At 41.8% G+C, this 15973-nt stretch overlaps 1 protein-coding gene across 1 annotated transcript in view; it reads left to right on the forward strand.

Annotated features, from left to right (window-relative positions):
- The window catches only part of LOC144769172 (extracellular calcium-sensing receptor-like), a 201401-nt gene that overhangs the window by 16544 nt on the left and 168884 nt on the right, over nucleotides 1-15973 (forward strand). Inside the window, exon 2 of the mRNA XM_078653188.1 lies at nucleotides 14030-14866. Coding sequence (XP_078509314.1) covers nucleotides 14030-14866 — 837 coding nt within the window. The remainder of the gene's footprint in view (nucleotides 1-14029; nucleotides 14867-15973) is intronic.

Below are 15973 nucleotides of genomic sequence, written 5' to 3' on the forward strand. Positions count from 1 at the left end.
TACTAGATGAACTGCAACGTTGCAAAAGATAGACCACATTGACCATTTCAGACTAAGAGTGCTACTGAGTTGTGTTTCACCTAAACCCCACAGCTGAGGGATGTTGGTGAGTGCTAGTCCTGTTTGAGTACTTCCAAGTGGAGGATTCATAAAATATGAAATTGAGGACCCTGTGCTACATAAAAGCAACTATTCAAAAGTGGTACCTATCAGGTCTAGACCCTTTCTTTAATAAAAATCACTATAAGCCCATAGCGACTCTTCATTCTAAAACCTTGGGCAAGTAGTAACAGCTGCTTTGGGTCCCCCGACCCAATCATTCAAAGTATTTTTTCGGTTGCAAACTTCCGACATATGAAATGATAGTTCATACTCACATGTCTAACTGGAGCTGGCTGCATGCAACCCCCTGTCTGAAAGCAGCAGAACGTTGAAACTGGAAATTCTACCTCTCTGATCAAACTCTTTTAATTCCTTTCCATTAGAATTTGACTCTGGAATGTGAGCATTCTTATTTCCTTAACCAAAGCTCTTGATAGCTGGTTCAATCATGGAAGCTTTTGAACTACACAATGTTCTATTTATAGGCAGTAAAACGTTACAAAATATTCATGTGTAAAAGGAGTGTTCAGTGTAACTTTGCACATATTTAAATTGTAGAATAACAAACTTGGTCATACATCTATCATTTGTTTAACTCTTTTTTTGAGAAAGGTTAAAATGGATGCTTTATCAAGCAATCTCTCATTGAGCAACATACAGTAAAATTAGGCTTTGAAGCTTCCTATTTTTGTTCTAATACATATATTCAATACTCTCAAGGGATTTTAATTCCCATGTAATAGAGGACAGTGACAAGGATCTGGTCTCCTAGCATAACCTTATATGGCCTATTCCAGTGTTCAACACTCTGTCCTACTATCTTGAGAGAAGTATTATCTGTAAGTGGAGTTGCTAGACCATTTATATGGCCCTTAGTTCAGAAAATTGAATAACAGGTTTACCCAAACTGGCCAATATTTATACTCACCTTTCCTATGAAGAAAGGTAATTCTTGTTTACACATGTGTCTCCCTTGAAATATCTTTTAATAATATTATAGATTTTAGAAATCATATGAGGTTGGAATGGGAACATTACTGCAAGTACTTTGCATGTATCTCACATATTCAGCCCCAAATGAAAAGAATTGGTTTTTAAGGTGGTACTCACTCTTTGAAAAGTATAAAATGGACAGCAGAATGCAGGGCAATACTAATACATTGTTAGCGTCAGTCTCATAGTGAATCATTATTTTTGGATCCACCAACATGTGTGCGTGATAAGGCGCTGGAATAGTATAATGAAGGAATAGCTTTTCTCACCTTTATAAATAGATTAAAGCGGCAGCCGTAACCAAAAAACATAAACTTGTAATATGTTTTGGCAGGGCCGCAGCGGGCTGCTAACCATATTGCAGCCTCACACTGCTGCACAACTGCCAGGGACAGCAGATCCCTGGTGGTTGCAGCGGTCCCAAAATGGGCCGACAGCAATACTTGTAATACAGTGGTCGGACCACTGGTGCAGAAGTCCCTGACCTCCTCCCCACCACGTGTTCGTCAGTCTAATGAACCAAACTAATAATCAGACCCTAAGTCTAAGCTCACTAAACATGCATATAAACTACACTGCCACCCTAAATACCACCCCAAGCATCCTAAACTATAATGTATGTCTAATCACCCTTCCTCTGAAACTTGAACTCTCTTTAGCTCCCTAACTGTGTAAATTGTGCTTTCCCTGCCTACTTAATTGTTAAGATTTTCAATGCCCACTCTCCCTCCCAAACTGCTTCACTCACCCCAACAAAGAGTACAACTTGTTTTAAGCGTCAAACATTGTGTAAAAAAACCTGCCACCCTGAAAAAAAACCTATGTGGAGTTTTAATGCCCCCAACCCCCATTTGTGATCACTCAGTGCCATTTACCATCTACTCCACACTTTAACGCCCACAGCTATTTTCAGCTTATCAACTGCTCCCGGCTTGTCAGCTCTCATCAAGATTGCTGGGGAACCAGTTACGTCCAGAGCACAAATTTGTCAACCAACACTTCTTAACCTCCTTTAAGTCCTTCTTCATAATCTTAATCAAGGTTAACCTCCATATCCTGACCACGTCATTCTCCCCTAGATGTAGCACCAAGATGTTGGGACAACTGACACTGCCCAAACATCTATTTGACCGAAGAATGAATTCTTCCCACTTAATGCTGCTTTTCCCATGCAACTCAACCGTTATTTACATTTCATCAAACCCCAACTGCTTTCGGTACCTCATCATTGTCTGCCTCTCTCCCCACTTTAAAAAAGAGTGCCTTCAATCCCAAATGGTTATATCACCCGATCTGGGACCAGGACCTGAACCTAGAAAACAACTAGAAGAAAACAAATAAACCATCCATTCACAAACTCTCTTGCCTCCTCTGCATATATATATATATATATATATATATATATATATATATATATATATATATATATATATATATATATATATATATATATATATATATATATTCATTCTAAACTTTATTTCGGTTTGTTTATGAACCATAAAAGTACAACAAGTAAAAAAAAGCACATTTGAAGTAATAAAATAATACACATGTTACATCCTATTTCATATACGCAGTCCATAGGTTTCCATATGGTTGTGGAGTCCCGTTAAAATACTTAAGACAATAATTTATATATGAACAAATTAAAAGCTAAAATACAATAGAAGCCCAAAGTTTTCCTGGGACGGTTATCTAACAACAACCCAGGGAGCCTTGTTGCTTCCGAAACATTCTCCGTCTTATTAACCACATAGAAAACAGGAATTTAGCAATAGCTGTAACTATTAGTGCATTAGTATCGGATTTTAAAATTCTAAAAAACTCTAGATAATTCCTAACTCCCAGGTTCAAACATAGCTGTACAATCCATTTCTTTCTACTGTTGGAGTAAGCGGGACAGAACAGGATCACATGCATTAAGGTCTCATTAGGGTCCTCACAACCTGGGCAGGGGCGAGCTGGACCCTCTTTCCATTTATCTGTGTATGAGTGCAGAGGCAGTGTGCCGTATCTGAACTGTAAATACAGTTTCTTTGCTAGAACCGGTTCAATCATATCTAATTCCTTCTCAAAGCTATAAACATTCTTGAGATCTAAGAAGCTATCGGTAAGGCTGGAGGGCCTGGCTGATTGGAGAGCTTCCTGTATATTATGATGTTTTATGGTCTCTGCCAGGGTTTGCCTCGAAGTAACTTGGCATGCGGCCTCCGGATTGGACCACAGGTTCTCCATGCCAATCCTGGACGCCTGCCCCCTTATGAATGATAACCACTGTATCCTGCCTGCACCCGGACAGGCCATCACGATCTTCAGTTCTTTTCTATAGCTCTCAAGCTACGGGACACTCCACAATCTTCGCCAATAGAGCAGTGGACGAGAGGCAATTACTTCTGCAATTGGCCTCAAGTTTAGGTCCAGCCTGAGTGGAATTAGCGGTGTATTTTTCGGTAAAGAAAGCAACTGTCTAATGAAGTTATTCTCAGTTACACTGATCTCGCTTGCTGGTCGGTGCCCCCAGAGTTCCGCTCCATAGAGAGTGGAAGATCTGGCTTGAACCTTATAAATTTCTAGCGGTGCACTCACAAGTTTGTGCACGCAAGATTTCGGCACTCTTAAGATTCCCCCCGCGGACTGTGAAAGCCCTAAATTAGCCCTAGACATTTGGGTGTCCCACCCCATTTTGTCATTCAGTGTCAGACCTAGGTAGACAAAATTGTTTACCCTTTCCAGGAGTCGTCCATCCATTTTCGGGTGAGGGCAATTAATTGTGCTGGCATTAAACACCATGTACTTTGTTTTGTCTATGTTAATCACCAAATTCCTTTTCTTACAGAATTCGGTAAATTGGTCTAATACCCGCTGCATCCCCATTGGTGTTTTTGAAAGCAGCAGGGTGTCGTCCGCAAACATTAGTGCAGGAAATTTACCGCCAGCTAGGTTGGGGGCATCAATATTATTTGCGCTAGTCAAATCATCTACAAGGCCATTTAAAAAGAGAGAAAATAGGGTAGGGGCGAGTACACACCCATGCCTGACTCCCTTCTCGATTGGGAATGCTCCTGTCAGCTGACCAGATTTACCATAGCGTACCTTCGCAAAGGTTCCTTCGTGGAGTCTTTTAAATTGATGGCACAGGTAAGAAGGAATCCCCATATTAGTTAGTATACTCCACAGTTGGTTCCTATCCACCATATCAAAGGCGGATTTGAGGTCCACAAACGTAAGATACAGGCTGCCCCCTTCCAGGACCACATGCTTCCAGTAAAGTACCTAGAGCCGTAGTAGTTGGTCAATAGTCGATGTTTTGGCTCTAAACCCTGCTTGCAGGTGGGAGAGAATGTTGTTCTCTGTGATCCAATCCTGTAGGCGTTGTAAAAGAAGTCTGGCATAGATTTTTTGGGTAACATCAATAAGGCTAATTGGCCTATAGTTTGATGGTGCCAGAGGGGAGCCCTTTTTGTAAACCGGGATGATTTCGGCCCCCAACCAAGTACTAGGGAGTTCTTGTCCGTCCAAGATGGCGTTAAATAGGACAGTCAAGTAAGGAACCCATATCTTCAACTCATCTCTGTAGAGATCACCGGGAATCCTATCCAACCCCGGGGCCTTATTAGATTTCAGTGCTAGTACCGCTAATGTCACTTCCGACAAGGTAAATAAAGGAGGGTGCCAACTTGGATCCATCCTCAGGGGAAAACTTGATAAATCATTGTTTAGGGAAGCGGGACTAGAATAAAGATCTCTAAAGTAAGCACACCAGGCTTCCTCAGCAATATTAGGATCGATCATGGACTTGCCCTCTACCTTCCCAGTATGGACAAAATTCCAAAAGGTTCGGGCATCTTTCGCAATTAATGCCTGTTTGATTGCGTACCATCTCTTGATTTCCCATTCAGATTTTGCATGAAACAGGAGATCCTTATAGGCCTTCCTTGCAATCATGATGGAAGTCCTACTGCCTGTTTTGAGAGCGGATACTAGAGTAGTTTTCGCCCTCCTACATGACTGGTTATACCAGGGATTGGAATCCCGTGGCTGCAATTGGCTCTGCTTGGAGGGTTTGTAAAAACCGCCCGCCAGGGCCGACATTAATTCTTTGTGTATTTCTAAGATTTTAGCGCCTTCAACATAATTTGGGACGGTCTCATACAGTGCTGACAACCGCTCTAGCTGAGGAATTACACTTTTGTACATCGAAGCCAAGATTTCTGGTGAAGACTTAATAGAGGCCCAGCGGATTCTTTTACCACCCTGGGTAATCCTGATATTGCTGGAGACCATGTCAGCCTCTTGATACACCCAATCAGAATGTGGCAGATCCAAGTACACCACCAAAGGGTTATGATCACTTTCCGAGCGATCATGTACTTGGAATTGACGGATCAGTGGCCGTAAGGACAAACTAGCCATAAAATAATCAATTATTGATGAATGGCCCATTCCATTATAAGTACTCTTTCCTGGGCTATCCCCCGGAAAGCGACCATTACATGCTCTAAGTGAGAATGTATACGTCAAAGATGTAAGCTGCATAACCATAGGTGACCAGGATTTGGTTTGATAGACATTAGGAACTGGAATCTGGCAGGCGTCATCCTCATCTGACGATATCTGAGTAACCCCCCCAAGTGGCTCGTAGTGGCAATTGAAGTCTCCCCCTATTAGCACCTTAGTCTCGCTAGGGAGGCTATTCAGTAGATCGGTTAGAGACTCTAAAGTCTGTGATATCCCTCCCCCACGAACAGGGCGTAAATAGATATTAATGATTGCTATTTTGGGTGTGTTTGGGCGAGCTAGAAGAATGCATAATATGTCGCGGCTATTAGTATTAATCCTTTTAACCGTAAACCCAAGGTGGACACCCACCCATATAGTCAGGCCACCAGATGGTCTACCTCTAGCACCCTTTATTGCAAGTTCTGCGTAGGTAACAAAACCCATTCTATGGTGGATAGTCGTGGCCCATGTTTCTTGGAATATGCAGATACCAAAAGTATCCACAAAATCATACCAGTCAGTGTTATCTAATTTTGAAACCAAACCCGCCACGTTCCATGATAGGAGCGCTAGATATCTGCTTTTTCAGGTCAATGGGTCAATTGACTGGTTAGAAAATGTAACAGGTTCTACAGTTGGGTCACCTACTTCAGGGCTCATCTGTCCCTTAGAGGTATCGTGGCTAGGTTTGGGGAGGTTGGCCTCGTGTAAAATGGAGGGGGCAGTGCTAGATTGAGAGAGTGTAAATGTCAACCTAATCCCACTCTGAGTGTCCTCCCGAGCTAGCTCCCCTTTACCCACCCTTGAACTAGTTAGAGGAGGAATAATGGAGGCGGGAAGTCAATCACAGCCGTCGAAGCAGGAAAGGACACCATATCTGTTAGAAGTTTCCAGTGGGGTAAAGGGGATCAAATGCTCCATTCTCCTCTTCCCATACGAGTAATCCATCCCCCCTGGAGGCACACTGCGGCCACTAACAGGGACTATGTTCCACCCCGAGGTGTTCCCAGTAGGCAAGGGCCTGAACAAACGGCCCGTGTGGCTATTGTAGGAAGGCATATACACATTCTTGGTGCGGTGAGGGTCTACTAACCCTCCGGGGAAAAGAAGGGGGGTCGCATGCGATCTTGGATAAAAGTAGGTTAGATCGTATGGGACTATGGCAGTGTTCAGATTCCCAGATGACCCAGCTAATATACATCTAACTGCCTCTGGGTTCCTAAAATTAATTACAACAATATCTCCCTTTAGGTTTTTTTCCCTGCTGCCCAGCCAAGAGAGGCGCCTGACGTGGACTATCTCCCCAATATATATATATATATATATGTCCTGTAGCAAACAGAAAACCACCTCCTCAAGCTCCTGATGCAGAATGCAGATGAGGCATGGTTACCTGCCTCTGTCGCTGCCCCATCCTAAAGGAGTGCATCCCATAATCCTCCACTGTTAGGCCCAGTTCCTTCAACGCTTTCTGCAGCACTGCCAGTAACTGGAAAGAAGTTATTCTGGCCACGTCCTTATGGCGGTAACTACATCTGACCACCCAATTGTTAATGTTCAAATATTACCACCATGAATGCAGTGGGCACAGTTGCCACACTGGATAACTCGGCAGTACCTCTTTACTCCCTTGCTGCCACTGGTTTGTTTTTTACCTCTGCAACATAATATCTACTCCCTCCCCTGTTGCTACCACATCCTCCATTTACACCCCCCAACATTCTTCACGTCCTGCCATTCAGACACCCAGAAAGCCTTGAAGAACAGCCACACCATCAACAATGAAAACCAAATGCATTCAAGACTGTCAACACATATTGCCGGAAGTAATCCCAAAACCATGCAGTATCAACCACTTGAGGGGCCTCCTCCCCTTTTCATCATTCCCCTTCTCGCACACTCAGTCCTCCAACAACCTGTGTCACATCTTATCTGTGCAGGGTGCATAGCCCCACAACAATTTTCCCAAAAAAGCAATTACCTATAACTTACCCACAATAGTGATCAGCACCAACCCCTTTTCAATCACATCCATTATGACATTCCTCTCTCTCTCCTCCGTCCCCCTTCCTCAAACTCTTTCCCCATCTGAGCATATGCCTTCTAAGTCAACAGCACTAGTGACACCTGTATCATCTCCAGTATCTTCAAGCAACTATCTCCCACAGTTCCCGTTGTATCAGTGTTTTCTCCTAATCTGCTCCTGATTCAAGCCCATATAGCTTCCTCCACTGTGACGGGATAACGCATCCTCAATTTCATTGTCAATTCTCAGAAATGGGTTGCTCTGAAAATCATATTGTACTGCTGGTACTTCAAAACAATACCTCTCAATAGCTGCAGAACCTTCGACTCTTTTGCCAACTGTATATTCATTATGCGCACTAGAGCCAGGCTGTCCACATTAAACAGTAATTTCTTATTTGCAAACATCTCCCCCAACAATACCCTTGCCTCCACTAATGGAAAAAACTCCAGAAATGCTATCCTATCCAGCTGATTGTCCGTACCGCTGACTACTTTTCATTGACCATTGTACATGCCAAACAAAACCCAACACCTGCTCCTCCTACTACATCTGAATGTTCCATTTGCCGACTTTGGCTAGAATTCTATCAAAGTTTCTGGGCTGACCTCATCAAGAGCCTAGCATTTACATACAAGACAGCATAGGAGATGGCATAGGAGGCAGGCATCTTCCTCCCTAAGTGAGAGGGTGACCCATTGGACAAGGGCTCATTTCTGTGAAGGAAAATTGGACAGATGGGTGACATCTCTTTGCCTTTCTTTGACTTTCCGGTTATGGGATTGTCCCTGCTGGGCCAAATAGCTTTATCCAAATGGTGGCTCTTCCACAACTTCTCTACCAGTTCACCAACCTCCCTTTGATACTGTGAGGACCTTAGTTCCATGAGTTCAACACCTGGTTGTCTGGTCTGATCTGGGCAGCAAGTAGACACCAGGTGGCCCTGGACATACTGCTCTGGTTGGTAATAGATTGGGGGAACTGGAATATAAGGCATATTATTTAGCTGTTCAGTTGCAACGGAACATGACCTGACTCGGGACCCTCTTCTCGAAGCATGTATAAAATCTTTTAATAAACAGCAGTTTTATTTAAAAAATGCCTGTCCAAAGGGGAAACAACCTTTACAATGCAGTCATTACATCGCACTACCTTTACAATGCAGTCATTACAATGCAACATCCTTTACATCACATACCATTACAATGCAGCCATTACATCGCATGTCACTACAACGCATGCCACTACAACACATGCCATTACAACTCAATATAAGGTAAGTAATGGGGAATAGTAATTTTTACACCTACACTATCCAACACCTACCCTCCTGTTGCACTCCATGGAGTGAGAATAGTATTTTTTACCCCTACTCTATCCACCACTTACACTACTGTTGCACTCACTGGAGTGGGAATAGTAATTTTTACCCCTACACTATCCAACACTTACCCTACAGTTGCACTCACTGGAGACGGAATAGTAATTTTTACCCCTGCACTATCCTTAACTTACCCTACTGTTGCCCTAAAAGTAATATGCATTGTAATGGTATGCTTTGTAATGGTCTGCGTTGTAATGGTACGTATTGTAATGGAATGCATTGTAAATGTAGCTTCTAAAAATGGTTTGTGATGGCATGTAATGTAATATCATGTGTTGTAATGGATGTTGCGATGTAAAAACTGCATTGTAAAGGCATGCGTTGTAAATGTTTGTATTATAATATCATACATTCGTCCAGAGGCCTTCCAGTAAATGTTCCCACAATTCTACCTTTCGATATCTCTTTCATACCACCGCTGGGTGTTCCTTTGTAGATTTCAAGTTCTCCACCCACTGCCTTAATCGTAGCCCTTCATACCGAAACCGAAACCCCCTATAAAACCTTTCAGCAATATCTGTGCTTCCCATCTTTGACCATACCACTGCAACCAGTACCATACTATTTCCGGGTTCATTGATAACAAGCATTTTCTCATGGACTCTTGGGTGCCTGTTCCCCCACCTCCTTGGTTATGTCACCCAACCTCCTCTTCACAACCTTTGATCCCCCAACATTAACACTGCACTATGTAATTGGGAACCACACAGCATATTTGAAGTACCTCTATCAAAATCTGCAAAACTACCTGCAACAAGAGCCTCTGTTTAACGGCCTGCAAGTTCCACCATTTCCTGGCTGTCCTCCAACCATAGACCCCACACCACATTGGTAGGATGGACCTGAAAGAGCCAAAACACCACCAACAAACTACTCGCTTTCAAAACTATTGAAGCCTGTCTAGTGTGAGCCATGCACACAGGCATAAGTTGTTATCTAACCCCATTTACATTCTGCACCCTTTGACAGGTGTTATCTAAACTCCCTCAATGTACCACTTCCAAGCTAATCCCCCAAATGTAATGTGGGCCTTTCTGATCACATCCATGTTTTTAAAAGGTGCTACACATCGCTCTGGATACATTTGCAAAAAAAACATTGGCATATATGAGGCCAATTTAGATTGTTACAGGAACAGGTGGTCTCTGAGCCAGTTTATTTAGCCAGTTCATATTCCTCCTCCTTGGACTCCTACTTGGCCCTGACACTCTATGTAGTAGCTTGGATACCTCTGTATATACCCCTATGTATGTTCAGTCTTCTATCCTGATCTTAAGGCTGTGGCCTGTACCTTCTTCTATTTTTGTGCCTCCTGAAAAAAAGCAACTTCCTCCATATTGCCCAACTTATACCCTTACTCCTTAGCAGCTTCCGCTGACCACCAGCACCATTCTAGCACCTCCTTCTCTCTATATTGCTCCAACAGCTCTGCTTCCTTTAGTTAGTCTTCCATTACAATGCAATACCAAAATATCCACAATACTCCAGACTTTAGTTAAGTTTATGAGCAACAATGTCATTCTTTCTGTTGTAGTTCTGTTATTGTTTGTAATGATATTTCCATAATTGTGGGTAGGATTTAAGGGCTACTGTGTATCTAGAGATCTTGGTAAACCGTAGGTGCTGCCTGGTTTGTTTTGCTGTAGTGTTGCCTTGTGTGGTCTTATGTGAGTACTTTTAGTGGGCATGGAAGGTACTGTAGTCAATATTTAATGTCCTATCCAGCATGTTTTAGCTTCATGCTATAAGATCTGTTATATATGGTTTGTTGTTGGTTGGTGTGGCATGCTGTGTTATATATATGCTATTGTGTGTATAGAGATGTCAAGTTCTATGGCATATTTTTCATATATGAAACGCTTGTGGTGTTTTATTTATAATATGTTTTCTTGGCTGTTACATGTTTGTGACGTCTTGGTGAGTTGGTGCTATTGCAAGTAAATTGATACTCAGCATATGGTATCTGTGCGAGTTTGGATGTGTTAGTTGTTCTATTGTGTTGTGGTTAGTACTGATGTGTGTCACTTATTAGCCAACAAAATGGCATATATATGATTTATTGGATGCTTGCAAAGTATCTCACAGGATGTTTGGGTTATATGAAATGATATTAGGTGCACCAAGAAAGACATTTTGGACATGTCAGTGCAATGTGTAGTGTGTGCGATATACTATATACATATTTTGTGTGGGTATTGTTCTGCCCTATGGGTCAGTTAATTTCAATCACAGGTTAGCAGAATAAACAATATTAAGCAAAATGTATTTTGCTTAATAAATTACTAGATCAGTAACAAGGTATGTGAGAAATTAGTTGTTGAAAAGTGCTAGATTGTTGACATTCAATGATATTCTCTCAACTTTGGTTGACATTGTTCTCATTGTAAAGTAAATCACTAAAATTCAAATCAAGTGAACTTTTCTTGATCCTGAATACATTCATCTTCCACAGCACATTTGACCTTGTGGTTAACATCGTTTTACAGTAGGATGGGGATGTTGTCAACAGAAGGTGCTTTTAAGGTTCCCTTGAGATACTCCCCTTAAATACCTTAAACAGTCTACTGTTGAATTCGGTGGTGAAGGTGTCTAGTTGCTAAGTGGTGAATGGAAGTGCTTTCCTGTGGGAGGGATACTGGGAAGAAAACCAGTGTAGATGGACGTGTTTCATACGGGTAAGATTAAAAATCTCGAGGTGAGGAGCACAGTTATTCATAATACATTTTGCAATAACATCCATGATTGGTCTCTAAATGGCCAGACTTTGGGGTTGTCTGTCCAAGTCAAGGAAGGGATGAGAGTCTTCACAACAAGGGGGCAGGAAAGACTCTGACGTCTGGCAATGAAACCATGCCCCAATAGTTCCACATATCATGATGTGTGTCAACCCCGGACCAAAACGATTGATTGGAAATGCTGCTGTTAGAAAAGACAATCACCCTTGGAAAGTTGATAGCTCTTTGACAAACCGTGGTCAAAGGATATGTAAGTGAAAGTGATCAACTGTCTTAGATTAGCAGCACCTCTCTATAAAATGAAAGGATTCCCACCTTGTTACTTGCCTAACTTGATGATATGTGCAGTGGGATTGCTGCCTGGAATAAGAGCAAGGTATACTGCTGACATTAATCAGGGAACTTATTTAATGTAGCTTGTGGCAGATAGATGTAAACATCAAAGTTAGGCTGTCTATTGTATCAGAATACAACACTTCTGCCGATGCTTCAAAAGTATGGGTATCAGTTACTGCTGTTGTGCAAGTTTTACAAAAGTCATGTGCTGATAATTCAATACCCGGTTATTAACCAACAGGGGAGAGCCTAGTTTCATAGGGGCAGATTTATGATAACTGGTGCATCCCCAGGGATGCGCCAGTTATTTTGCGCCGCTGCTCCGCCACCCATGGTGCGCCGCATTTACAATGCGGCGCACCATGGGGCAAAAACAGCACAGATGCGTGACGCATCTGTGCCTTAAAGGCGGCGCATTGCTGGAGTTGCGTCACAAGCGCGACGCAGCTCCAGCAAGGCTCGGGGGTGCCCCATCTTTACAATGCTGCGTCAAGACCTACGCCTGCTTCAAGCAGGCGCAGGGTTTTGACGCAGCATTGGCCTGAAAGTGACTGAGTGAAATCTTATAGATTTCACTCAGCCACTTTTGCGAGGCGCACCTGCCCCGGAACGCCCACCCTGCGCCGGAACGCCCACAAGTGGCGCAGGGCTTTACAACGTGACGCATCTGCCTAGATGCGTCACGTTGTAAATGGGTCATAGGGATGTGCCACGTTTACGCCGCAGTTGCGTGACGCAAACGTGGCACATTCCCAACATAAATCTGCCCCAAGATTTTCAACCATGAAATTAAGTTTATGTATCAAACCTTTGCAGGAATTTGATAACTCATTAAGCATTGCTAGACATGGGAGCTATGTTCAATAACTCACAATATTACAATTCATTTTTGTTGGGAGGCAAGTAATTACAACAATAAAATCATAATATAACATCTACTAATTTTGCATTCAAATTAATGATTCTGTTTCAACTTCCTTTAATTATAATACTAGTATATTTACTATACTTTATCTGAAAACAAAGAAGAAAATGTTAAAATTCTCTCAAAATTTTTGACATTCTTTAAGTTCTATTATTTAATGTCTTTTCATGATGAACAGATATCCTAATATTTACAGTTGCACAGTTCATATATACAGTTAATGTCTTTGAAAGCCAATTAAATGATCCTTCCAACTTTAGTCCTTAGTTCTAACAAAACCACAGTTTCCTGTGTCTACACGGTGTAACCCTTTTGCTATTATTTGCTTGATATGGGCTTAATTAGTTCTCATTTGAACTACACTGCTCCTATCTCAGACACCATTTGTTGGTGTTTGCATGCTACAGCTAGCAAGTGTTTTGATGTACATGGACCACTTGCTCAGGGGAATGGGGTCTCTTTCTATATGTTATGATCTTCTAGCCCAGCATCTTATCATTTCTTCATATTACTCATAATAATACCATGGCACAATCACGTACATTGTACAGACCTCATGACTCTATATTTTATGGGAATACCCAAAAATAATCATTGTAATTCTTACTTCTTTTCCTTGTGATATTTAGGAATCCAAAATCCACTTGCACAAATCCAACATGTCTCAAAAGAGCATGAAGCATTTTTTAATCCTCAATGCATCTTTCCTGCCATCACGTTCATCTCAACATAGCTCATTTGTGCAGGGTCATTGTTACAAGTTAATCTCAATATTATGTACAAAAAGACAATAGTTGACCAACGTACAAATATGAAATAAGCAGTCGCGGTCCGTGCAGGTAAGAGAAATGGGGCTGGGTGCTTTGGATTCCTACAGATGACGACAAGAGAAAATTAAATAAATAATCTTCACATCTGTCGAAAGTCCCCCTCCCACCCAGCCCCACTACTCTCACCTGCACGACCCGCAGCTGGAAATAAGTTAAATATTCATAATAACTCATATGTGTTTTTCTCCATTTTAGGTAAGCTATGGCGCAGGACTAGCTGCACTGAGTGATAAAGTGCAGTTTCCATCTTTTCTCCGAATGACTGCTAATGGGAATTATGTGGCCCCTGCTTTCATTGAGCTGTTACTGTACTTTGGCTGGACCTGGATAGGAATTCTGGCCTCAGACAATGACTTTGGAGTTGAAAATATTCAAAATCTAATGCTACATGCTCCGAAGAGTGGCATCTGTATTGAATTTGTTCAATTAATAGCTACATCGGCAACATCAAAGTCAGTATCACTTGCTGTTGATGCAATACGACAGTCAACAGCAAGGGTCATAGTGTGTTTCACCTTTGCTCCTCAGATGATCCCATTTTTGAAAGAAGTCTCTGCACAGAATATTGTCGGGAAAGTCTATATTGCAAACACAAATTGGTTCCCTTCTCCAGTATTTTCTTTGAAAGAGTTATGGCAGACTCTACATGGCACAGTGGGATATGGATTGTACAGTGGACAGATTCCAATGTTTAAGGAGTTTTTGTATAGCATCCATCCATCTAAGTTTCCCAATGATATCTACATGAAGCAGTTTTGGGAACATTCCTTTAACTGTCAATGGCAGGATGATATAAATACAACAGTCACTGGAAATAAGACAAATGGAAAGAGGATTTGTACCCAAACAGAAAAAGTTGAAACTCTTGATGTTTCTGTTTATGATGTGAATAACTTCAGATATTCCTACAAGGCTTACAATTCCATCTATGCCTTAGCACAGGCGCTGCATGATTTGAAATCTTGTGTTCCTATGAATGGACCATTTGCTAACAAGACGTGTGCAGAGTACCCTGATTTTCAACCTTGGCAAGTAAGAATATCTTGTTTACCTCAGTTTGTATGTTTAGCATGTTTTATGATTCATTAAATATTAACTTTGAGGGCCTCAGTTAACTGGATATAATGCACAGAAATATACAAGATTCTGTAAATCACAACAATTCAGGCATTAATTAATTCGCGTAGACAATATCAATTTGCAATGTGTCACAGTATTGTTTATGTAAAATTATGTAAAGAGAACACTGGGAAACTATCCAAACCAGTTTCAGAGAGATGGTTGTCAATTTAATTGGCAGCCAGTGTGAGATGTTGAGTTTTGGCTGGCCAATCAGAATGCTACCTTTGCTGACTAGATTTAATGATCCAACCCCACAAAGGGATCATTCAGTAGGGCTGGCTGGCTATTTGATAACATCACTCCTCTGTGCTGTGGGGAGATAGGGAGCTCAGCCGGAGAAACAGCAAACTCTCACCCGAATATTTGAGTGAAAGAATGGTTTCATCCTCCCATGGCGTGCCCTACACCTCTTCATTGGTAGCTTCCAGTTCACACATTTCTCCTCCACCTTGTTTTTGTGTGAGGGAACCCAATCAGCCAAAGAAAATTAGAAAAACATAAACAACGTTTCTCTATTTTCCCTAAACAGTCATATATGAAAGGGCTGTAGCTAAAGAGAGGAATGATGGAGCACCATGGGCGGATGGAGATTTTTTTCACCCAAACTAGCAGGTGAGATGATGCTAGTGCTTCTGCAGCAGTACATGTTTTTGTTAGGGAATGGGGTGCCAACAGCCTTATTGCTGTTACCTGCAGAACAATGATGGTTGCTAATCACCCCTCATTCTCTGAGCCCTCACCCCGTGCCCATAAATGTAGTTAGAGCAGCTAACAATCATTATTTACCTCCCTGGCAGACAATACAGCTTAAGACGTCGTTAAAATAAGAAATATGTATTCCTAGTCCTCTTTTAGGTTTTGGCAAATCTTGATATCTTCACCATGCTCTTGCCAGCATGAAGAGAGTATTTCAGAGAAATTATGTAATGTGGTGAACATTTTCTCCCATGTCATATATGAAAATTCCCATGAGTCGAAAGTCTTTATGGGTTTCTGCCATGTCATGCCATGGCAAAA

The sequence above is a fragment of the Lissotriton helveticus genome, chromosome 7, assembly GCF_964261635.1.
Source record: "Lissotriton helveticus chromosome 7, aLisHel1.1, whole genome shotgun sequence".
Taxonomy (NCBI): Eukaryota; Metazoa; Chordata; class Amphibia; order Caudata; family Salamandridae; genus Lissotriton; species Lissotriton helveticus.